The sequence below is a fragment of the Terrapene carolina genome, unplaced genomic scaffold (genome assembly GCF_002925995.2).
Source record: "Terrapene carolina triunguis isolate 2854851 unplaced genomic scaffold, T_m_triunguis-2.0 Scaffold95, whole genome shotgun sequence".
NCBI lineage: Eukaryota > Metazoa > Chordata > Testudines > Emydidae > Terrapene > Terrapene triunguis.
This window is the reverse complement of record NW_020664446.1, coordinates 32556886-32582004: the sequence shown is the minus strand read 5'-3', so window position 1 is coordinate 32582004 and position 25119 is coordinate 32556886. Positions and strand designations below refer to the sequence as shown.

The window sequence follows — 25119 nt, the reverse complement described above, 5'->3', positions numbered from 1 at the left end:
CATTTTCAAATCTTGGTGCCTAGGCTTTTATAGGCGTGTTTAGACACCTGAATAAGCATCCCACAACACTTTTCAGAATCACTTTCTTTAGATTCCTACATATTAATTTAGGAGCCTAAAGTTAGAAAACTTTGTCTAATTCCTGTGATAGTAAGATTCTTGTGTCTGACACCCATGACAAATGTTTGGATGTTTGCCTGAGAAGTGTGCCTTGTGCGTTTCTCTAGTAGAGCCCTCTAAGGGTCACAAAAACTGTGCTGATTCTAAAGGTGCTGTCAGCCACTGGGTCTGAGTAATTAATGACATGGATCTCATCTCCTTGGCTTTATACCTCACATCTGACTGGACATATCAGCGTTACCACAAAGGTATTGAAGTTGATGGGGGATAATCCCTCTTGCTGACTGCTATAAAATATGTAGATTTCAACTGTTGAGAATGTGATATACAGGAAATCTTCTCCATCTCTGAGGCTCTAAAGAAATAATACTCTAAGGGAAAGGTTGAGTCTCTGTGCTCATTCTCGATCACCTTTTTAATGTAGTTGTTTGCCCAATCCAGCTTCTCTAAAGGTAGGTAACACTAGAAAGTTATCAGAGGGGTAGCCGTGTTAGTCTGAATCTGTAAAAAGCAACAGAGGGTCCTGTGGCACCTTAAGACTAACAGAAGTATTGGGAGCATAAGCTTTCGTGGGTAAGAACCTCACTTCTTCAGATGCAATAAGAGACGGCAGCCAATTTGTCAATCTCTTCTTAATCTTTTGACTTGCATCTGAAGAAGTGAGGTTCTTACCCACGAAAGCTTATGCTCCCAATACTTGCTTTTTACTAGAAAGTTAAGATTTCATCAGATCTGGGGGAGTCCAACTGGTTTTATGGATCCAGTTTTCTGACTGGGTGCTTTGTCTGTGCCATTGCAGGCCATTTTTTTTAAGGGCAGGGCAGGAGGAAATAGATTTTTTTTTTTTTTTTTTTTTTTGAAACAGAGCCTTTCTTATTTTCTACTGAGAGTAGCTTCCATGTCTCGAAATCTTTTTAAGATCCTAGAGTTTCAACAGTATGCGTTGGTTCCAAAAGATAGCAGATCCAGTAAAGAAGGATCCTCCAAAACATTTGCAGGAGGTTTTAATGGCTGTTTGTTCTGCTAGTTCAAAGATTTCACCATGGATGGCCTTGGTCTTCTGTTCTATCTGAAGCAAGCAACAGAGGGTCCTGTGGCACCTTTAAGACTAACAGAATTCTACCCTCTTCTATGGTTTTGTGACCTTTGGATGGATGACCAGTAATTCTAAGTACCTTCATATCTACTGAAGCTGCCTCACAGTTCATTCTGTCTATCTCAGTCTAGAGCGATGATGATTTGCCACATGCAGATGACACATTTTGAAACATTGGTAATTCTAGATATTGTGGGGAGAAAGTTTTAAAGGAAGAGTTCTGTTAAGTAGCGTGTAACAGTGAGTGTGTATATACAGTTACAAATTAAATTGAGCAATTTTTTATACAAACTGATTGGTAAATAGGGTACTTTATCAGGGGCATAGAAAACCTCTCATATGAAGAGATTGAAAATGCTGAAGTTGTTTACCTTAAGCAAATAAGAGGGGACATTGTACAACTTTTATTCAAAAGGTAGGTCAGTACTTTTCTCCCTGTCTCATCACATGAGAACAAATGTGTAACTTGGTGAAATTAAAAGGTGGGAAATTAAAAGTTAATGGAAGGAAATATTTTCACACATGTAATTAATCTGTGGTACTTACTGCCACAGGAAGTCACTGAGGTCAAGAATTTAAGATTTGAAAAGGGACTGGATATTTATATGGACACACAAGGATATAAAGAATATCCAGTTACAGTTTATGGCAAAATTTTTTGGAAGGAGTGTATTAAACCTCATGCTTCAGGGCTGTTAGTCAATCTCTGACTATTGTAGGGTTTTTGCTCTTTTCTCTGAATTATCAGGTACTGGAGTAGATGGACCCTGGATCTGACCTGGTATGGCAATTCCTGCGTTCCTATAAATCTCTGTTAAAAGATATCTTGAGGGGACAGTAGAAACAGTAATGCAAACCCCTGAGTTTACAGTATGTTAACAATCAACTTGATCATTGAGCACTTATTCTGAAGTTAACTTTTAGGTTCAAGGGCTGAAGAGTTAAGTTGTTGGATTTGGCAATGTATCTGTAAAATGTTTTATGTGGAAAAATGTTGTGAAGATGGATATATTTTGGGATAGAAATTACCCTTATTTTTCTATCTGTTTAGTGTCAGCTTTTTAGAGATTTGTGGTTGGATTTTTTTGCTTAATATCTGTTTATTTTGATAGACTTGTAACTGAAACTTGTATTACTCAGTGTAAGTAACAACTGAGTTTGATTTCCCACCCCCTCCCCATTGCCAGCAATCTAGATTTGAATTCATTCATAGCCTCATCATAGGCTATCAGAGCCTAAGTCTGTCATTCAGGTGACATGCTCGTTCTTTGTGAAAGGTACTTTTCTTGAACATGATGGATTTTACTGATGCTAATTCCAAAGAGGTAGATTTTGTTCTGATGTATGGGCAGCCTAATGCCATAGTATCAAAAAGGGGGGGAAATATGATAAGGGAAGCTTTAATATGTCTTTTCAAACTTAAGTTAGCTTGATTGTTAGCTGCAGTTAATTACTAACATTTCTAGTAGAGAAACCTCTTTAGAGTGGCACCAATTAGCTCAGCTCTTTAATACTACTTAGTCATCATTTTTTGTCAATCTCTTCTTAATCTTTTGTCTCCATGCTGTCTTTTACAATGAGGCACAAAATTGGTGTGACATTGTACATGTGTGTTTCTGCTTCATGAGAGGCTAATAGTTTAGCAGATGTGTATATCCCCAGCTTCCAGTAATGGAGGGAGTGTTTATAATTGTGGAACAGACAATCTGTACCCTTGGCCACAGAGTTTACGCTATGGAGTGCTTAAGGTTTTGGTCCCAGAAAAGAAGAAATGTAAAAACTGGGCTGGAGTGAAGGAGGAGTATGAAAGGAGAAGGAAGACCTGTCTCATTGCAACGCGTTAAATACTCACATTTTGTATAGGTGAGACCTCACATGTGCTACACCCTGGTATATATTTGAAAGGTAAGGCAAGCCCATGGTAGGACAGATAGCATCCTTGCCTCAAAGTAAAAAGTACTTTAGGAATACAAAAAGTTGTGCAAAAATGAGTTTTAACATGCATATTGCAATATTTGATTGACTTTACAACTTTTTACTAAGGCTTTACTTCTGTTTTTCTCATTAGGATGACAGTTCTGGCAGTGTTACATCAGTATCTACTCTCAATCTGTTAAACACAGGGGTATGGAATTTAATATATTTTTTCTAGTCACATTCTATGCCATGCATGGGATTGTTTAGCAATCATTAAAGTAGAATGAACATCACATTTTCATGGTAGCATGAGTAGTTATGGCACTAAATCATCCAGTCATTAGATACCATTAGCAACAAGTAAATGTCACACTCATTGACCTCACTAATGTAATTTAAGAATTGATATAAAATTACCACTGCTTTTTTACTAATGTACCAGTTAATTTGGATTTAAATAGCAGAAGATATATAGTAGGTTAGTCAAATGAAGAGTTTAAACACTACAGTTTTTTGCTATGTGTTTGGTTTCACCTACCAGGAAGCAAGGTGCAAAATAGAGTTATGGTCTTTCTATAAAAGTCTCTGGCTGCCGTCTCTTATTGCATAATTTTTTGTTTGTGTGCTTGCTGCAAGCATCTTTGGTCCAGCTGTTCCTGATGCAATGGCTGCCTGTCACACCCAATGGTATCTGAACTCCTAAGCAGCTTTGCCAGGATTTAATCCTTGATTTTTGGAGCCCTCAAATCATGCAAGGGCAGAAATTCTTCCTGGGGGAATCTTCCTTCCCACCCTGACTTCTCTCAAACCAATTTTACAGAAATGAGTGCCCTAGGTTCTGCTCTGATTTTTCCATGCATTTTCCTGGCTTTAGTGGGGTTTCTCCAAACTAGTCTCCTCTCTTGTGATCACAGTTTTGGTTGATGAGGATCTAAAGTACACCAGCTTGAAGATGAATCAGGACCCAGACTGCACCTCACATGGAGCAAGAGTCCATTCTCCAGTCTTGCCATGTTGGTGGTGAAAGTTCTAAAGGCTCAGCCTGAGGAGACTTTCTTCAAGAGACCCTCACAATAATTAAAGCACAAGAACCCCTTGTGGACAAGAGGCCTCATGATCCTGTCCCATGGCAAATTAATATGCAATCTCTCCAAGACCTAGACATAATATTCTCTATCCCTAGGATGAATGACAATGTTAACTTGCCTCTGTCAAAATCCACTTTGTCCCACTGACTTGATGGTTTCTCCACTGGATTCCACTGAGAGGAAGGTAGGGCATTCACCTTCGGGATACCACGCACTGGGGCCTTTGTATCTTTTGCTCTACAACTGAATGTAGTATCTTCCTTAAGTTCCTTCTCCTCAAACATCGTCACAAGGCACAATCTTTTATAGATTCTGCCTGGCTCACCATCCACTTGTGTAAAGCAACCTCTGATGCTGCCATTATTGCCGCAGATCTAGAGGCCTTGCCATCTTTTTCTACCCCCTCCCCCTCCCCCTCCCGACACACTTTATGCTTCTGGGTTTTACTGCCTTTTCGGGTGGACTGATTGGATATCAGTTGAGCCACCTTACATACCTACGTAAGGGAGTTGGTGATAAACAGTTTTTGTTTTGTTTTTTACTCATTCTTCAGGTTTCCCAGCTGCCATTTGTCCTTTTTGATCTCAGATTATCTCATTCTTCGGTCACAGTTTCCAGAAGTCCTCTGCAAGAGAGCCATGATGTAATCTTTCCCAGAAGAATTATCTCAATGTTTTCTACACTCATCTTCTGGTTGACATATGCACCATGGGGACTTTCACCCCTTCCTACATCTTTGCTGTCTCAGATGGTCCCACAAACAAACTTTTTGTATAGAGATTCCCAGATCTACTATTCATGCTGTTCAGTGGACTTCAGGGAATTCCTCCATGTTTTCATGGCTGTTGGTCCGCTTGCATTAGCCTCACTTTGCCGTTGGGGATTTTTCTTTGCAATATAGTACCTGCTCTTTTGGAGCCTAGTTAGTCCATAGTGACTTCATCTTGTCAGTTCTGTTTACAATCTTGTGCTGAGATAGTGATTACAAATGTATCCCATCTGAAAAACCTCTTCATCTGCACCAAACTGGCTTCTCTATGACAGGGTTCTGATTTACAAAGCCCACAATAGGTCCTTAATCAACCAAGGGAAGGTCTCTCTGACCTGTCTTCCTCCCAGGAATTACATCACTTGTGCATGGGTTGCCAAAGCTTTCCTTTCTCATGACACACTTCTCACACTTTAATCCTCCCCGGTTTAAGGTGTTTCCAAGTATTTCAGCCAGTCAGCATGACTTTGCCTATCTTGGGAGGTTTTGTGGCCTATGTGAACTTGCTCCTATGGGCAATGGTACATTACTACTGAGGAAATTCTGCACCACTGCATGCATGCAGAAACACGTCCCCTTGAAGATTCTCTTTGCTTCCTGCAGAAAAATGGTTTCTGTGGGGAAGCAAAGAGAAGCTGCATCACTGCTCACTCACCCCTCCCCGGCAGCGCAGGTGTGTCTTTTCGGGCAGCCAGGGAAGAGGTAAGCCACTGGATAGGGGGTGGGGGTGTAGGTCTGGGGCCGCTCTGGCCGCCCAGGGATGTTAACCCTGGGGGGGAGGAGGTTGAGGGAGACTGAGTTCTCCCTTCCCCCCTCTCCTGCACGGATCAGCTGGGGCTGGGTCAGATCAACCCCCAAAACCTTCCCTGGCTGCAGGAAGCTCTGTACCATGGGGGAGGCGGGGAGTGGGCGGTTGGCTAAGGGCGAGGGGGGTGTCTGGGTGCAGGAGGTGAGGCTCGGTGAGGTGGGGGTTCTGGATGCAGGGGGGAGGGAGGTTGGGTGCGTGGGTCCAGATGCACAGGGGTTGGGTGAACAGGGAGCAGCTTCCCCTACAGTGACCTCTCCCCCACTTCCTGGCCCTGTCGCTCCTCAGCCATGGGGAAAAGGGGTCACTGTAGGGGGAGCTGCTCCCCCTGTCTACCCAACCCCCATGCATCTGGACCTACCCCCCCAAGCATCACCACTGCCTGTAATCTCCCGCACCCAGAACCCACCCCACTGAGCCTCGCCCCATGCATCAGGAGCCCCCCAGTACCCAGACCCCTGCATTCGGACCCTCACCCCACTGAGTTCCAGCCAGCTGCACCCTGATCCCATACCCCCAGCTGAGCCCCCTCCATCCCAGCCCTCCCCGCTGAGCCCTAACCACCTTCACTTGGACTCCCCTGCAGAGTCCCATTCCTCCTGCACCCAGAACCTCCCAATGAGCTGCCCTCCCCCCCGCACCCTCTACTGAGATGCCTGTACCCAGATTACGCCACACAGAAAGAACCCTGGTACTCTGGAAGAATTTCTACCCCCCAAATTAAAAATTTTGAAATCCTGCAAACTTCTGCATATTTTATTTGTCAAAATAACACACTATAATCACACCATTTTCAATTATTTGCTGACAAGTTTTTTTAACTAAATTACCAAAATAATTGAAAATGGTATGATTATAGTGTGTTATTTTGACAAATAAAATATGCAGAAGTTTGCAGGATTTTAAAATGTGCGCAAAGTTTTTAATGGTGCAGAATTCCCTCAGAAGTAGAACATGCATGTCCCTTTCAGTCCTTTCCTTTCATGTGGTCAGATGGAAATTGCTCTTCTCTTGGGAAGAGCCCATCTGTTCCCCTGGCCTGATGGGAACTCCACCCCCCATTTTATAGTGTCTACCTCTTCTTCCTCCTCATGTCCTTATACTTTGGATACATGTCTCCTGGGCTGGGGAGGAGCCTACTTAGAGTTCATGCAGTTCAAGGCTTTTGGACCCTAGAAAAGTAGAAGTTGAGCTTTAATGTACTCAAGTTTTTGGCCATATGCTTGGTTCTTCTAACCTGGGAGCCAGTGTTTCGCAACACATCTTCTGGTTCAGTGAAACACATCTAGGAAGAAAGAATATAGGCCATAGTTACAGGAAGCGGGACTCTGTCCGGAGAAGCAGTGACTCTGAAAAAGATTAGGGAGTAGTGATAGATAATCATTTGAACATGAGCTCCCTGTGCAATGCTGTGGCCAAAAGGGCTAATGCAATCCTTGGATGTATAAATAGGGGAATCCTGAGTAGCAGCTGAGAGATTATTTTACCTCTGTATTTGGCACTGGTGTAACCGCTGCTGGAATGCTGTGTCCAGTTCTGGTGCCCATAGTTCAAGAAGGATATTGATAAATGGGAGATGCTTCAGAGAAAAGCCATGAGAATGATTAAAGGATTAAAAAACATGGCTTATCGTGATAGACTCAGGGCTCTCAATCTATTTAGCTTAATGAAGTGAAGATTAAGGAGTGACTTGATTACATCTATAAGTATCAGCATGGGAAACAAATATTTAATAATGGGCTCTTCAGTCTAGCAGAAAAAGCTGATCCAATGGCTGGAAGTTGAAGCTAGACAAATTCAGACTGGAAATAAAGTGTAAATTTTTAACCATGAAGGTAATTAATCATTGGAACGGCTTACCAAGGGTTGTGGTGGATTCTCCATCATTGGCCATTTTTTAAATCAAGGTTTGATGCTTTTCTAAAAGATATATACTCTAGGAATAATTTGGGGTCGCTCTCTGACCTCTTATGCAAGAGGTCAGACTTGAAGGTGACAGTGGTCCTAAGTTCCTCTAAGCTGCGTGGCCGCACAGCAGCCTAATATCATTCTAAATGGCTTAATTTGCTTGGTTAGCATTGTTCAACTTGGTTATATAGTAAATATTCTGTAATATGAGACTGTAAATCTGTACAGCTATAGCAGTGCCCTTTGTATGGTAAGTTTTCAGTGAGCAGTATCTTTGGAAGTCTAATTGGTGTGCCATTTGAAGACCACTGACGTTAAAATAAAATGTAAGCCTTCTTTAATTGTTTTGTGTGGTGCTATTTATATCATTACCACCCATAACTCTGCACGGACACTGAGAGTTTGTTGTAAGTTTGTTTTTGGCCTGTGCAGTTTTGTTAAAACTGGGTGGAATCCTGTTTATACAGTTTAAGTTGATAAATAAAGATAGCAGTGAGAGTGGATCTCTTAAAGCTTCACATGGTCTGAAAGACAGAATGCTAACTAACTGCTAAGCGCTTGAGAATAGGCTTCCCTTTCAATTTCAGTCACGCTCACATATCTATTAGATAAGAGTTTTACATTAATATAAATTCCAAATTCTTTTTCTCTGGAATAAGCATTATACAAAGTAATGGCTTTTTAAAAATTCATATAGGAAAATATATCCCTAAACAGTTCTATTTTAAAAAAAAAATTCGTTCTTGTCTTACAGTCATTCTTTTGGTGACTGTATCTTTGAAACTGCTGTGATGTGTGGAATTACCTTTCCAATTGGGTCTCCAATCAGCCTTACAACTTTTTGTGAAACTAAGACCCTAAAAGAACTATGTGAACTCATTTAGACAATTATCTACCCTATATGAATTAGTGTAGAGCCCTATCTGTTGCTTTTAATAAAAGCATGGAGTAGATAGAGTGAGTTTGCCAGTATCCACTGTGCCCCTGAAAAGGACTAATGATCTAAAAATCAGAGTTATTTAGTTCAAAATGACAGGAGAGAGCCTAGAGAAAAGTGTCTTAAAGGCTCACTGTGTTACATAGCAAGCTTGTTGGATTGTGTAGAGCTGTTCTGTTGCTTCAGTTACAACAAGGGGTGAAAGTGACTTGATCTGCTATAATCTTATCTGGGAGTTATCCTAGGGTAAAGGTCATGACCACTTCTGACCCAGCCTTATGGCTACATCTAAAGATGCAATCTGTCAGATGGAATCGCGCTCTGGTTTCAGAGTTGGCTTCCCCCCACAGTTAGGAACTACCCTTCCCCTGAAGTTTAAGCACAGGGATACCATATTATAGTGATTATAAAATGGATCTGACTTTTGGTAAAATAAATAAATAAACCTTAATGTAAAAGTCTATATTGTAACAGTTTAAATTTTGATGTCATACCTGTGGGAGTGCTAGACCACATACAGTAACTCCTTGCTTAACGTTGTAGTTATGTTACTGAAAAATGCTACTTTAAGCAAAACAATGTTAAGCGACTCCAATTTCCCCATAAGAATTAATGTAAATGTGGGGGTGGGAGGGTTAGGTTCCAGGGAAATGTTTTTTGCTAGACAAAAGTCGTTATATACATATACAGTATAAGTTTTTTAAATAATTTTAAACAAACTAATACTGTACTCACCAATGATTGTGAAGCTTGATTGAGGCGGGGCATAGTGGGGTCGGGGCGCGGGGGCTTGCCCCACTCTGCCCGTCCGGCGCTCCTGCTGGGGAGCGGGGTCAAGGGCTTGCCCACTCCCTGGCTGGAATGCCGGGCGGGCAGAGTGGGATAAGCCCCTGCGAGCTGACCCCGCTCCCCGGCAGGAGCGCCAGGCGGGTGGAGCGGGGTGAGCCAAATAACCTTATAACGTAACGTTGCGTGACTTTAAATGAGTATGTTCTCTAATAGATCAGCAACCTAACAAAACAATGTTAACCGGGATGACTTTAAGTGAGGAGTTACTGTAGTTCTAATCCACTGTCACTCAGATCATTTAATACAAAATAGTATTTTAGTGGCTAACTTAATATTACGGTGAAACTACTGCCAGCTTTTCTTGGACTCAAGCTGGAACAAACTTTATGGCAACAAGATGCATGTCACTGTTTTCAATGAAAATTGGTGAATTAGACAGCTGTTTTAGCAGCATAATGACTGTCAGTTTCCAATATTATGGACCTAAGTTTGGATTTTTATATTGAATTAATAATCTTTAAATTCTGATAATGAGATCTTACACAGTTTCATAAATGTCTTCCAAGAACTTGCAGACATTTATAGGTTCTCTAAACTCTCTGGCACTACTGAAGACCAAACACTTGTTTATTTTGTAAAATTTCTCTTAAACTGTGCTATTAAGTCTACCTCTTCTTATTCATGGAGAAAGGGGGAGGGGTGGGACTTTGGCAGGGTCCCTATCACTTCAGAGGCTTTCTTTCTTACAACTACTCTCCCATATTTCTGCTGCTAACAGTGAATGGGCTAGCAACACTGGGTCAGGTAAATTTATATCTTGTGGAATAAAAGGGGAAATAGCATCTTGTTCAGACTCTGTCTGCTGGTGTTCACCTGCCTACTTATATTTTATCATATTTCATTTTTATTTAGGTGGACACGTGAGTTGATGTGTAATTTTTGGAGATGAAATAATTTGGAGTTTTATTATGGATTTCTCAGAATTCTGACGGTCTCCCTGAAGATAATTGCCCTTTGTTCCTCCCCCAAATATTAGTAAAAATTCTTACATCCATCCCTTGCCACTGTTGGCGCATAGGGCAGAAATGTAGCTTTCATTCCTCTGCCATTTCCTGCTGCTCTATGGTGTTGATGGACTGTTCTGCCCTCGCTGTGAAGGCTGATCCTTAAGGCTTCTTTTGGGCACCTTCATTTTCTGACACTATTTGGTGTTCACTTGATAGCTTCATGTGGGAGTCTCTGTATTGGCATCTGGAGTATATGCCCTAAATATGTACAGTACTTCCTTCAGATTCTGATGGAAACAAGCTGCTGGTTAGTGATTTTCTTGAATCTCTTCTTTGATAATGAAGTTTTTCCAACCAATGCTCAGAATCTTTCTCAGGCGCTTATTTTCTAAGGCTTCCTTTTTTCCTAATGATTTGGTAGCTCTCCAGCTCTCGCAGCCATATGGTAACACTGAAATTACATTTGAATTGAAAATTCTCACTTTTATTCTCGTGCCATACATCTTTGGTTTCCATATTCTGATTAGTAAATATTCTGGATGCCTTTCCTTTTCTTGGTGTCACTTCCTTCTTGTCTTTAATTGGCCAATATGGTGCTGCCCAGGTAGGTGAACGGCTCTAATTTCTTGATTTTTGCCTTCTAAGGTGATGTTACTGCTTGATGATGTGTGGGTTTCAAGGATGTTTGTTTTAGCATAACTAATTTTGAGCCCCGCTTGGCATGTGGTTGGGGTTTTTGTTTTTTTTTTGTGGCCAGGTAGTCTTTGTAAATTTTTTGGGGTATCGTTCAGTAGCACAATATCATCTGCAAAGTCTAAGTCTTCTAGGCATTTTCCATCTGTCCATCCTATACCAGTATTTGTGTAGTTTATGCACTTCATTATCCAGTCTGTGGCAATGTCAAACAACAGTGGAGATAAAATGCAGCCCTGTTTCATGCCAGTGTCCGCATTGAACCATTATGTTGTCTGGTGGTTCACTTCTACAAAGCATCTCACATCTCTGTACATGGCCTTGATGATGTTTAGCTGGGATTCCGTAGGGCTGAAGAATATTCATCAATATTATGTCAGAGCAGGTTGTCAAAATGCCTTTTGAAAATTAATGAAATTGATAATGAGGAAAGGTTGCTATTCTATTCATTCTTTTATAATGGTACTTAGTGTGAATATCTGATCTGCACAATCTCTTGTGCCTGACTCCAGTCTGTTCTTCTCTAAGCTTTGCCTCCTCTGCTCCTTTCATCTTGTTTAGCATCACACATCAGAAGGCTTTTCCCTACAAGAGAAAGTAGTGTAACTCCTCTCTAGTTGTTAGTAGATCACCCTTTTGGGGTATTTTGACACTGGTTTTGACAATGATTCCATGTTTCCACTGGCCAGGAGGGGTCTTTCCTCAAACTTCACTAAACTGCTCTTCCATTTTTAAAGTGTTTTCTTACTGCCAGCATCAAACTTTTTAGGGTCCTGGCTTCTAGAGACTGGCTTTCACCAGGAACTTTCATGCAGCATGAGGAGTTGGCAGTGCTCTCTACTGAGCAGCCATTTGTACTGGAATGGTAGCCTGGTTCAATTTGTATAACCAGTGAGCGTTTTTTTTTTTATGAGGCTAGATGGGTAGCTTTGCACTCAACCTTCCCCACTTAATTCAGGCTTGGTACAGGCAGCCCCATCGAAGTGTGGCAGGCACAGCTATTAAAAGATAAAAGTATAATTTTTTTAAAACTATGAACTTTTGATTCTGCAACAGTCTCAGTAGAGGAAAGAAAATAACGTCCTTTTGGTCCTTCAAAGTGGCTTAGTACATCAAGTATTTAATAAAAATTCTATCACTTGTAATAGTATTTTACCTATTCAAAGGTTTGCACAAATGTTAACTATTAAAAGTTAACATTAAAGCCTGTTGTCCAGCACCCCATGACCACCAACATCTACTCAAGGGAAACTTTGCTGTCCACTAGACAGGCTACTGTGCTGTACTTTAAAATTTCCGTGTGCGTTAGCTTTGCTGCAGTTCTCCATGTAGTTGCTGTTAAATGAGTTTTAACCCAGTCTGCACTTGGCGGGAAGAAACTGGACATATTTAATTTTTATTGGTAGGGTTTTCTAAGGCACAAATCACTGTTGTATCTAAACATCTCAAGCATTAATAAACTTGTCCCTGAAATACTACTTTGTAGGGGGGAAGTAGATGAGGAACAGAAAGCAAGGAGAAATTAAATAGCGTGCGCTGGTTGCACAAGAAGTCTGCGACAATAGGAACAGAAACTGAGTTCCAGTGAAGTGCCTTTTCATGAGGACTAATATACTGCGGGAGAAAAAAATCTATCTTTTGTTAAGAGCCCTCAGAGTTTGCCGTTCTATCAATTTGTGCTATGACACTCGATTCCTTTTGACCTAGGATGAGAGAGACTTGAGTTCTGCGAGTCAATCACAGGTATAGTGCAAAATGCAGCCAGTAGACGACTGTGCTGGCCGAGCTTTTTCCTCGATCTTTTAAGTGACTATGCTGTAAAGGTGTCGAGAATGGCTCTCAACTGTGAGTGCCAACCTTAGTGAAGACTGTTAAGGAACAGGGCAAAACCACCAAACTGGTTGTGTGTTCTAGAATTAGATTTCACCGACCAAGTATCAAGTGTGAGTTCCTCAACCTATAACAACCTTAACATGGAGTCACAGGAGACCACAGTGCCTAAGGGAATAGTCTTGCCATGCAGGCAAGCCTGCCTTTTTGTGATAGATGGTCCCTTACACCAAAAATCACAATATTCAGGTTACTCCCAGTCCTAAAGAACCAGTCACTTACTCCAGGTCAATTGTACCTTAGATCTCTCACCAAAGACAATGCTTGTAGCCAATCCTGTAATAAACTAACTAGAAATTTATTAACTAAAAAAGTTCTTTATGCGGTTAAAGTCCATAAACATACTCTCACAAATGTGTTACCTTTTGAAACTTAAGACAGTAATAGAAGCTGCTGTAATTTGCAAGCGTTCTATGCCCTTTAAGGCTAACCCAAGCTAAGCAGCTTGGGGTTACCTTACTTATGGTTAGAAATATTGACTTCTCCAAATTCCAAGTAGCATAGTTACACAGTTCCTTCTGGTCAGACATTTGTATTCCCTTCCCCTAGAGCAGTGGTTCTCAACCGGGGGTCTGCGTCCCCCTGGGGGGCCTCAAGCCCTTTCATGGGGGCTGTGGGACCCTGCGGCTGGAACCCAGAACCTGAGCCTCGGTGCCCCCGTCCCCCTCCCCCCCCCCCGAGCTGTGGGGATGAAGGCCCAAGTGCTGGTTGCCCCCATTCCTGCAGTGGCAGAGCAGTCCTGAGGGCAGCTCCAAACACCCTCACTTCCTCCTCTCCCTGCCCCCGAGCCTCCGCCCCTTGGCCAGGTCAGAGGCGGGAAGCCATGGAGCAGGCAGCCGTGTCGTTCCATTTCCTGCTGCTGGTGCCTGGGGTTGTGACTGCTCCTCAGCTCAAGCAACTGGTAAGAGCTGCCGAGGCAGGGAGAGCAGTTACCAGAGGCGAGCCCTTCTGGCGCACAGCCCCTAGCTACCTCCTGCCTGCACACAGCAACTAGCTACTCCCCAGCCTACACCCTGAGTTACCTCCCCTCCCCCCCCCACACACACAACCCAGTCAGGCTGGGTGGTCTGCTGAGGTGAGTTGGGGTGGAGGTGGCCCTGCCTCCCTGGACTCTGCCATGCAGAGCTGGCCCAAGCCCTTCTGACCCTTGCCCCCCCCAAAATAGAAGTCAAAGTATGCTTATGTCTGAGGGCCCACCTCCAGCCTGGATCCCCGAGTCTTCCCCCTCCCCTGCTGGGCCCTGGAGTCTTTATAGCATGTTGAGGGGGGCCTCAGAAAGAAAAAGGTTGCAAACCCCTGCCCTAGAGTTCAAACTGATGGTACAGCTGTCCATGCCTGTCTCCGGGGCCGCAGGAACGTGGTGCTGGCTGTTTCCCGGAGCGGCAATCCTCCAGGCTGGATCCAAAGCCCCGAGGGTCCAGATTCGGCCCACGGGCTGTGGTTTGCCCACCCCTGTCTTACACAAACATCTGTAGGGCCATTCTGCAATCATTCTTCAAGTAGGTCTCCATTCCCCTTCCTCCTGGGATTAGGATGACTGCTTGCTAATCACCAAGAGTGGAATCTGTGTGAATGGTCACTTGAAGAACAAATAACTTACTGTATGGTAAGTAACTGTAGTTCTTAAAGATGTGGTGTCCACACAGATTCCACATCCCTTCCTCCGGCCCCGCTAATAGGAGTCCTTGTACTGAGTGAAGGAATTGAGCTTAGGTGGGAGCTGCCCTGTTCTTTTTATTCCCCCCTCCCCCCCCGCTAACTGAAGCAAGAGGGTGAGCAAGGTGCAGTTGTGGCCCCAGTGGACACAGCTTTTCAAAAGAATCCGATGTTGTGTATGTTTGCGCCAACAGTGAAATCAGTGTGGACCACCCATCTTGAAGATATACGGTCACTATTGGGTAAGTAACTATAACTTACTTTTTACTGTCCTGCCAAGTATCTGTTGGTGTTTTGAATAATAAAGGATTTTGCAGACAAACTTTTAAACTGTTACCATTGTTGGATATAAGATGTTGATCCCACTTGGACTTGTATAATTCTGGATCAAACCCTGCAGTTCAGACCTAAAGCTTGCAATACATTTACTTGCAGTTTAGTTGCTTAAGCACAGAGGCATCAACTTTTGAAGTCCTGGTGAATGAGTTCCAGAACTTAGTTCTAGCAACAAGTTAATATCTAACAGCTGTTCACACTAAAAATCAAGCAGTTCAGTACAATTTTGGATCTGAAGTTTTGGTTGACATTTATTCAAACATTTGCCATTCCCAGTAACTTTTTTCCTTTTTGTCAAAATAAAAAATACATAAATGTACCCAATCACAAACTAGTATTTTATAACTGCACATTTCACTTAATATTAAGTAGAAAGTTTCTCAATGCACAGCTGTGAATTTGTGAATGATTGCATGTTAGGTACAGATTTAAGAATATTGGGAATCTTTGACAATTGTAGTAGTGCACAGTGTATATGGAGAAAATGGTCACTAATATCCACATTTTCTAGAATGTTATAAACCAGTGGGTTTCATGAATGCTCAATACAATTTCTTGTATCTCATGAAAAAATATCTTATTTTTCCAGAAACGTGAAGGTTCTTATGCAGGAATCTTCTTCCATAGGAAGGTTCTGGTACAGTAAACTACTATGTTAAAACTTTTTTCAAGGCTGAAATCGGCTCCAACTATAATAGAGTATCTTAGTTTGGAAACTATTCTGGTCTCAGTTTTGAATCTCTCTATTAATGCTTTGTGGTATCCTACTGAGTTTGTACAATTAAAATTTCCTGCTGATAACTATTCTTAGACACGTTCTTATTTCCACAAGATTAGGAGTCTGATAACCAACTTCAGCCATTGCTACTGTCTGTGAAAAGTCCTTTTGAAGAATCTTTTCTTACATTTCTCTGCATGGTTTTGTAGGCTTGTTTCTTGTGATAGGGAGTGGTAACAGTTGAATTATGCCAGAAAATTTGGAATGAAAGGTCTGTAGTCCATCCCTCCTGATTTTTGATTTGCTGCACTTCTTAATTAGCTTTGCTCAACTGATTATTGTTGCACACTTCTGTTTTTAATGTGAGAGTGTACCAAGAATGAATCAGGAAATACCCAAACTGTACACCCTCTTCAGGGCTCAACTCTTCTCAGGTCTGAACTGTCAGTGAAGCTGGTGTATGACTTCTATCAGGACCCTAAACATAAAGGTATGCAAGCAGTCCTGATGCTCCTTTTCTTTTTCAGTCATGTCTAGTATTGTGGTCAGATGGGGCCTTACAACTGTCCTTTCTACCAGACTGTTTCACTAATGCAGTGGTCCCCAAACTTTTTCGTCTGGCGGGTGCCAGATGACAAGCCACGGAGGATCGTGGCAGCGGATGAGCATCCGCCGAAATGCCACCGACAAGCAGCAATGTCAATAGGCATCGCCGCCGAAATGCTGCCGACAAGCAGCAGCATCCAGAGGCGTCGCCGCCAAAAATCGGCGGCATTTCGGTGGCGACACCTCTGGATGACGCTGCTTCTCGGCAGCTTTTCGGCAGATGCTCATCTGCCGGCCAGTACACGGGCGCACTTAGACGCCCCGGTGGGTGCCATGGCGCCCGCGGGCACCGTGTTGGGGACCCCTGCACTAATGCTTTAGCTAAGGCCTTTTGAACTAGGACACAAGATGGTGCCACCGTATGGGAAGCAATTTAGCTTCCTTGACCAAGGATATTTCAGATACCCCACCCACCCAACCCACCCAAAAAAGCTCTTAGCTTACATTCTGAAGCCTGAAGGTGGTGGCTTCTTTGATAATGAACATAAACAAGGCCTGGTGTGCCCCACAAGTATGACCTAAATTTAAAGTGATCAGACTCTAAAGGTGGGAGGGGGGGGATTCAAGAAAATTGTGTGCTTGGGACTTTTAACTATAACAATTGTTAATATTGTTTATAATATTTTTGGCTTTAGTTGACCACATTAGGAGTAGGGAAACTATCAATGTTTTTTTCAATCATTATATCTTTCCTGTATTTAAGAGTATGGAAACATTGTTTTGGTAAAACTAGAGACACAGGGTCCTTGGAACCAAAACGTTTCATATAATTTAATTGGTACCTCTGTCTTTTAATCACGCAAATCAAAGCTAAGAACTTAATTGTTGTCTGAGATGCAGGATGACTTAATCTATTTTTCTTTTTGTTGAGTACGCTACTATTTTTATCATGCAACTCAGACCAACTATGGATCCCCTTTGAGTGAATCCATGAAAAATGGCTCTCCCCGGATTCCCAGTGTGTCATTTAAAAACTTCTTGAACTGCTAACTGAAAGTGAGTAATTAGAATGCTTCAGGGACTGGAAAAAGGCCATTTGGCCAACCAATATGCCTGCTACAGTATCTAAGCTATTGGAGTCCCACTGGGCTTCTTTTTTCATGTAGCCATTTATTTGCTTCCTTCTCCAGGGACAAAATTGCATCCTTCTTCTAGGATATGGGTCTTTGAGACCTCAGACCATTTGTTTCAAACAGAGGAGAGTACTTATTACTCTTGCTCCATTGATGTTTTGGGTTAGTTTTATACATTTTAAGTTGTCAACTGCCAGAAGTCCAGACTTTTAATCTATTATTTCTATAAATTTAAAGACAATATAATAGAGATCTGTATCCAGGAATTTGTAGCCAAGACTGTGAACATAGAACTTTATCTCAAACTATTTTATTTTTTTAAAAACCCATCTAACTGGGCTATTCTAAAATACCATTCTGTAAAGTGTGGGTAGAGCATTCTTTAAGGTGTCTGGATTTCTAGATAAAGGAATTAAAGAATCAAGCCTATTATATTTAATCTAAGAGTACTGGTCCCTATGTGCATTCCACTGTGGGTACGCATGCACTCCATGTGCCCATAGCTGGAGAATTTTGAAAACCGTGTCTGTTGGTCTGCACCCCTTGCTCTCCTTGTGCTTCCAACTGAGAAGAAAAAGGGTGGGGCAGACAGACTGCCTCTCTAGTTCCTTCTCACCACTGTATGACTCAGGTTGGAACCTCCAGTGCCCAGAACTTTATCTTATGTTTATCTGTAAATACATATTTGTGAAAAGTTTTTACCAGATAAAACTCTAAAATTCTAGTTTTACTTTTATAGTCAGCTACCCCACTGCGGGTACTAGACTATGCTCAGGACTCCAGGCTTCAAGATTTTGAGTTTCTTACCTGCACTTCTTCTCAGTCAGCAGTGACCATCAACGCTGCCTGCACTGCCTTGGAGAAGCCTGTGTTATGGCAAGGTGCAGTATCTATCTGCTGCTTGTTCCCCAGTTGTACCCATGAAAGGTAAAAACTTCTCCTTGAGCACCTGATGGGATCTGCTCCAATACAAGGCCTGACTCAGCAAGGAGTACCTCTCCTACCATGAGGTCTGACTCAGGAGTGAGGGAGTCTACCCCTACAGATCCCTCACTGGTGTCTTGTTGGGAAGGCTGGGAGCATTCTCATAAACATGAGAATAAATCCTCTTCCAAATCCACTTAGAAGAAGTCAGATACAACCCTGCCTAAATTGAAAGTCTTCAGGCTCAGTCCAAGAGAACTTAGAACATCTCAGGGGCATGACAAGAGAGCCTACAAATCCAGGGCTCTGTTGGTATTGGATTGCGATCTGTTGACAACGGTGCCTCTGGTACCATCCAGCCAAACTCTGGGATCTGATTGTACCAATTAGAAGCAACCATTGAGAGCCTCAGCTACCAACTGTACCAACTTCATCTTGCACGACTATGGCACACACTAACTACTGTGGCTCCATCAGTTTGAGCAGACAGGATCCCTTACGCTGTGGGGAGAGCTGAGTCTTATTCACATGAGGACATTTTTGCTTTCACAAATTCTCAGTCTCCTCCATCAGGTCCTTCCCTCATGAAGGAGGTCCTGACTCCACCAGGAGATTGCAACTGATGGGAGGAGTCCCATTCCATTCTCTGCTTGTGATTTTTCTCTAGCAGGACTGTTGGTACTATCATTGGATCTATCATCAGCTTTTTCTTCCTCAGGAGACCCGTAATCATCTGATGAACTGATGTTTCGTTCTCTGAGGCATATCTTTCTGGACAAGGGACCTGGACCAATTTAGGACTTCTTGTACCTCAACATCCATCTTGCAGTGTTTGTTATACCATGTTAGGGGGACGCTGCAACTTCCATTTGACCCATCTTACTGGCCAGACTGGGGACCTTGGGACCTGTACCATCCCATAAGCTTGGTTCAATCTTCTAAGGAGTCTAAACAACCTCCCCTCCCTAACGAGAGGTCAACCAGAGCTTCCTCCTGAACCCATTGAAGATAAAGATTATGTGCCAGATCCAGCAGTTCCTCTGATATTGACAAGATTGTAGTCGTCTTCTCTAAATTAAGCTGTGGCTCTGATGTCTCCATATCCCCCAATGACAATAAGAAGTTCCAGGATCTGTTATGTCAAATTGCAGGGGAGATACAGATTTCACTTGAGGAAGTTCAGGATATTCAACATAAGCTATTGGACCTCTTTCAGTTTTCCGGTTCCAGAAGAAGAGCGCTTCCTATTAACAAAGCCATCAGGGAGCCAAAAAGAACAGCCTGGCATACCCCAGCCACTGCTGCTCCCCCCATCCATAAGAGGGCAGAAGAATGTTTTGTCCCAGCCATAGGGTAGAATTTTTCTTTTCTCATCCTTCTCCTAATTCTTAGGTGGTTCAGGCTGCCACAGAGAGTTCAAGATAGCAACACCTTATATCTACTCCAGTTGACAAAGAAGGCAAGCAACTTTATTAGGAAGGAAGGAAGTTTTTTCTCTTTTACCAGTCTTCAGTTCAGGATAGCCAACTACCAAGCACTGATGGCTAAGTATGATTACCTGAACTATTCCAAATTTTCAGACTTCATAGACATGCTTCCCCTTCAGGACAGAGCTCAGTTTCAGGCTCTCATCAAAAAAAGGCAAGATGGTTGGCAGGACCACTCTTCTGCCCTTTGAAGAAACTCATCTTTTTAACCAAAAGACAGATGAGTCTTTACATACCCTGAAGGACTTCAGGACCATCCTGAACTCTGGGAGTAAATATACGTGTCCCAAGGAGGAAATTCAGTAGGCAGTCATACAAGCCTAGGCCACCAGAGACCTCATGAGCCATTCCATAAGAGGCAAAGGGTTCAGAAGTCTCTTTTCCCTGCACCTTCTGCAGCAGCAGCATCATCCCAGCCCCAACCCCTAGCTAAGTGTCATTTTGAGTGGAATACAAAAGCTGCAAACCAATAAGACCACCACCTGCCCATTCCCAAACATCTTTTGGGGGTCATCTGTTGTTGTTGCACTCTAGATGTGGAAAAGAGTGCAAGACAAGAGGGTATGAAACATCATTTTCTCATGAGAATGGATGACTATATTCAATGTAAGAATCCATTTATTCACAACAGTGATGAAATTAAGAACTAAAAGTTGACTGATGGTCTGGTTTAAACTGTGAGTGTGCCTGTGAGTTTTGGAGCATAACATGTATAGTAGTAGCCCAGAAACCAATAAGACCACGCACACAGAAATTTTAGGGACCATTCTCATGAGGAAATTCTCAAACAAGAAGTAGAATTCCTCTTGCATTGAGGCACAATAGAGCAGGTACCTCTTAAGTACCAGGGAAAGGGGTTTTACTCAACTTCCTAGTACTGAAGAAGGGCACCTGGAGACCCATTCTCAATCTCTGCCATCTCAACCGTTTTATTCACAAACTCAAGTTTTGCATGGTTACACTGGCATCTATAATCCCATCCTTAGAAAATAATGTGGTTTACAGCTCTCTGTGTAGATGCATACTTTCATGTAGATATTCAAACCCTACTTAGACATTTTCTGAGATTCATGATGGGCTCCAACCCACTTTTAGTACAGAGCACTCCCATTCGACCAAGGTATTTTCTGCCTGTATCAGGCACAGTGTCTTCCCGTCTCAACGACTGGCTTCTCATTGCCAAGACATGTCATGAAGCCTAAAAGTCAATTTTGTCAGTGTTTCAACATATTCCTTCCCCAGAGAGGGGAAGGGGCGGTCAGTGTGAACTCGAGGAAAAATCTGTTCTCACTCCAATGTAGACTTAGACTTCATCAGAGTGTTCCTAAATTCTGTCACGCAGGGGCTCATCTGCTGATGGACGGGTTCCAGGCAATGAACGACCTCCATAGACCATCTTCAAGCACAGAGTTTTTTCTCTCCTGCATCATATGGCTTTATGCAGTTATGTAATGCCATTTGCCAGACTCCATTTTCATAGCCTGCAGGTGTGGCTTCAAACAGTGTACTCTTGAAATCAACACTGTAAGAATGCCATAGTAACTGTTCCTGCCATAGTTATGTAATCTTCGCTATGATGGAAGAATCCCCACCAGGTATGCTTGGACGTTCCTTTTCTTTCCCCCTCACTGGAAAAAAATTATCACAGATGTGTCTCCCTTAGGTTGGGGAGCTCACATGGGCAACAGCCACACAGCACAGGGCACTTAGATATTTTAAGAGTCCAGAATGTGCATCAATATTTTGGAATTGTGGGCAGTCCTAAGGGCTTGCAAGACCTTTCTCCTGTTCATTGAAGATCACCGTACCTTCATAATGTCACAAATGATGGTCATCTTTTACCATCCCCCTGTGCGGAGAAGTGGTCAGTCTATGGAATTGATGCATGACCAATCAAATCACCTTGTTGACAGTTTATCTTCCAGGGAGCCAGAACATACCAGCAGACTCCCTTAGCAGACACTTTACTGTCAACCACGAGTGGGAGTTACGCAACTCCATGGTGAACAATATTTTTGCTCTATCTCGAACATTATCCAAAGGTTTCAGGTAGCTCCTTACAGTTTTGAGGTTGCATGGTCACTTTTTGTAAGACTTCAGTTGTTATACAGATAACTTTTAAAGTTGTTTTCACTTTTCATAACCTTTTAGAATAAATGTCCTGTATGAATGGAATATATAGGACAAGTCAATAACCTCCTTTATTCCTGCATATAAATACTTAGTAGTGAAAAGGTGTAAACAAAAATCTTACACATAGTGTGTGAAATTCAAGTGGAAACAATTTCTGGAACAGACTGCTGTACTTGATCAGGCAGATACAGGTACCTAATCAGCAGCTTATCACTTACCATTTTGCTATTTATTTCGAAATAAAATATTTATGATGGTTAATATATTTTTGTAGGAAACAGATTCTTTTTGTTTCTGGAAATTCAGTGTAAAACACTTCTTCTTTTTACTTCTGAAAGTGGACAGTGCTGAAATATGTACAGGGATAAACTTAGTTTTTTAAACTTATTCATATGAGTTTGGACAAGATTCTTGGCTCATCTTGAGAACAGGCCTATTTTAACAGTTGGTTCCAATGTACTTAACCTTCTACTCTCCTCTTTAAAAACAAACACTCGCCCTTATATATTCTGGTTTTGTTAAACTGCAGCATGTGAAAGAAACTGAATTAAAGAGGAGAAGCCAGCATTTAGTTTTTTTGCATAAAGAGAATGTTTAAAATAAAAATGTCATTTGGGTTTGAGCTGAATTATTTCACATAGGAAAAATCTTGAATTGTAATCTGTATGTAAGAATGAGTCATGGGGTAACTCGGAAGTCAATTAAGGGTGGGTATCTGAGGTTGCAGTGGGGTATCTTAAATGTCTCCCCTCCCGCCCTTAAATATACATTGGCTAATTAGGAAGTCACTTCATTCTCACTCATAAGGATACAAGTTAAAACATATACATCCATAACAGATGGAATGATAAAAATAAGACCTTGCTTACAGTACTACTATGTGTTGTATAGTTAAATCTGAACAAGAACACATCCCTCCATTGGTATTCAAAAAGATGTTGGGGAAAGGTGGAAATCAGAAATAAGAGCAACATAATACAGACAGCAGCAGCCATTAAGGGGAAAAAGGAAAATTTTGAAAAATAAAAATGAGGAAGGGAACTAGAAGACTCCTCTTAATTAATACTTTTTGTAATTCTACATATGACTGCTCCAATAGAATTTTTGTACTGCAATTAACATTGTAAAGCACATTTACACTTGTTTTTATAGTTTGTCAATTGCACACAAATACGAATTTATATTTAGAATGTAATCATTGATCCATTGTAACCAGATACATTGATTTGTGAAATGTAACCTTCTCGTTAGTTTTCATTCCCTAATGGTCATGAAATAGCAGCATCTCCTGGTTGATGTAAATCATTTAAAGCTGGAATGTGTTAGTTCCTCATTGATTCATTTTGTAAACATGTCCCGTAGTTATAAGGAAGCTTGAAATTTTGGGGTTTTTAATGCTTTCTTTTAATAACATTACTTAGGAATATGAAGCACGAACAGGAAGAACATGTAAACCTGCACCCCAGGCAACAAGACGTAAAAATTTTGAATTTGAACCACTTTCAACTACTGCTCTTATTTTGGAGGATCGACCATCGTAAGTATAGTAGTGAATTCTGCCATGAAGTAGATACTAACATGATATACATACATGCTCACATACCTCCCGACCTAGCAAATGTTAAATAACTTGGATGTCCTGTTTACAGTTTTCTTTCTCAAAGTACTATACTGGTCAAACTGGAACAATTTCCTTATAAATTACTCAATCTGAGACCTTAACTAAATAATATGGTGAAATACTGACCTCATTAAAGTCCATGAGAGTTTTGCTCCATTGACTTCAATGGAGCTAGAATTTTACCCTATATACTCATCCTGTAGTGCTGTCACGTAGTTGCCTATGACACTGATTCTCAGAACTCTTCATTCTGCAGATTCCTTTATAAGAGATTCTCTTAAGGACCTCTCCTAAAACCCCATTTCTCCACTGCTTGCTTCCTAAAATATTTAATTTGCTAGACCACCAAGAGGGTGTTAGCACCAGTGGTTGTCTGTTGAGCATAATCTGAGACCAGTCACCATGGAAGCCTAATTTTGGGTATAAAAAAAGTAACTCTGGCATATGGTAAAAAGATGCTGTTGCCAGGAAATACAAGATAATTGCTCACCACCTAAATATGTTGGGTTCTGACTGTAGCAGGGTGAACTTGCTCCTACCTACTTTCTAGCCCGCAAGCGCCTTGAGAACTTGCTTCTGGTAAAACACCTCATGCAATTTATTTTCTTTTCCACCACCTTTACAGACTAAGAGAATTTCTATAAGATATCCCTCCTTCACCTGTTACAATATATTAAATTCTTATACAGTTGCATGAAGTGTAAAAGTTGGTGATGCAATGTATAAAAGCAATACTAATGTTTCATATAAGTGCATTTTATCCCCAGTCAACAATCTTTACTTGTTAATATATACCCGCATATCAATGCTTATTTGTAGATACACGAGTTGATTGTATTTTTGGAGCATGTATAAGTTTAATCTTTCTATTCATTATAGCAAATCCTATTAAAGTCACATTAAAAGTTATATTTATTCTGATGATAAAGGGTAGCCAAAATGAAATTGACGTTGAGCTATTAGCAGTTTGGTTACTGAATTCCCTCCCCATCCTCCACTCAGAGCTTTGAAGTCTGAGTTTTTGATTATCACTGACAATAAAGGAATCGAGAGATAATCAAACCCATGCTGCTTTTTGCCCAGCAAAAGGCGACTATCACCTTCCTGAAGCAGGAATGCAAGATACTAGATATAAAGGTTAGCATGGTGTCTTACCCAATACATTTACTTGTGCTCAGCATTTATCTTAAGGCTGTCTTCAGATTATAATATTGTTTTTCAGTCATTTGGGTGTGCTAAAATATGATGAACCCTCTGCCTCCCTCTATGGAGGCTGAGATCATTCCTAAAATGTTTTCAAAAGACTAGGAAACCAGAGGTTGTTTCTAAACTACTGTGCTGTTACCATGTGACACCACATTATACAAGCCACTAAGCCAGCACTAACTTTGAACTACAATGAGAAGTAGACATTTGAGAAGATAATAGTTAAGGGAGCAATATATAGTCGTCTGATTTTTTTTGTTCTGAATTCTTCAAGTTGCAGGAATTTTCTTATGAGTTTCAAATAATCATCAAGACTCCGTTAATCCATCACTTGCCTGAT

At 41.6% G+C, this 25119-nt stretch overlaps 1 protein-coding gene across 1 annotated transcript in view; it reads left to right on the top strand.

The window, feature by feature from the left end:
* The window catches only part of TBC1D12 (TBC1 domain family member 12), an 82148-nt gene that overhangs the window by 30730 nt on the left and 26299 nt on the right, over positions 1–25119 (top strand). Inside the window, exon 3 of the mRNA XM_026650915.1 lies at positions 23374–23489. Within this exon, the coding sequence (XP_026506700.1) occupies positions 23374–23489 (116 nt within the window). The remainder of the gene's footprint in view (positions 1–23373; positions 23490–25119) is intronic.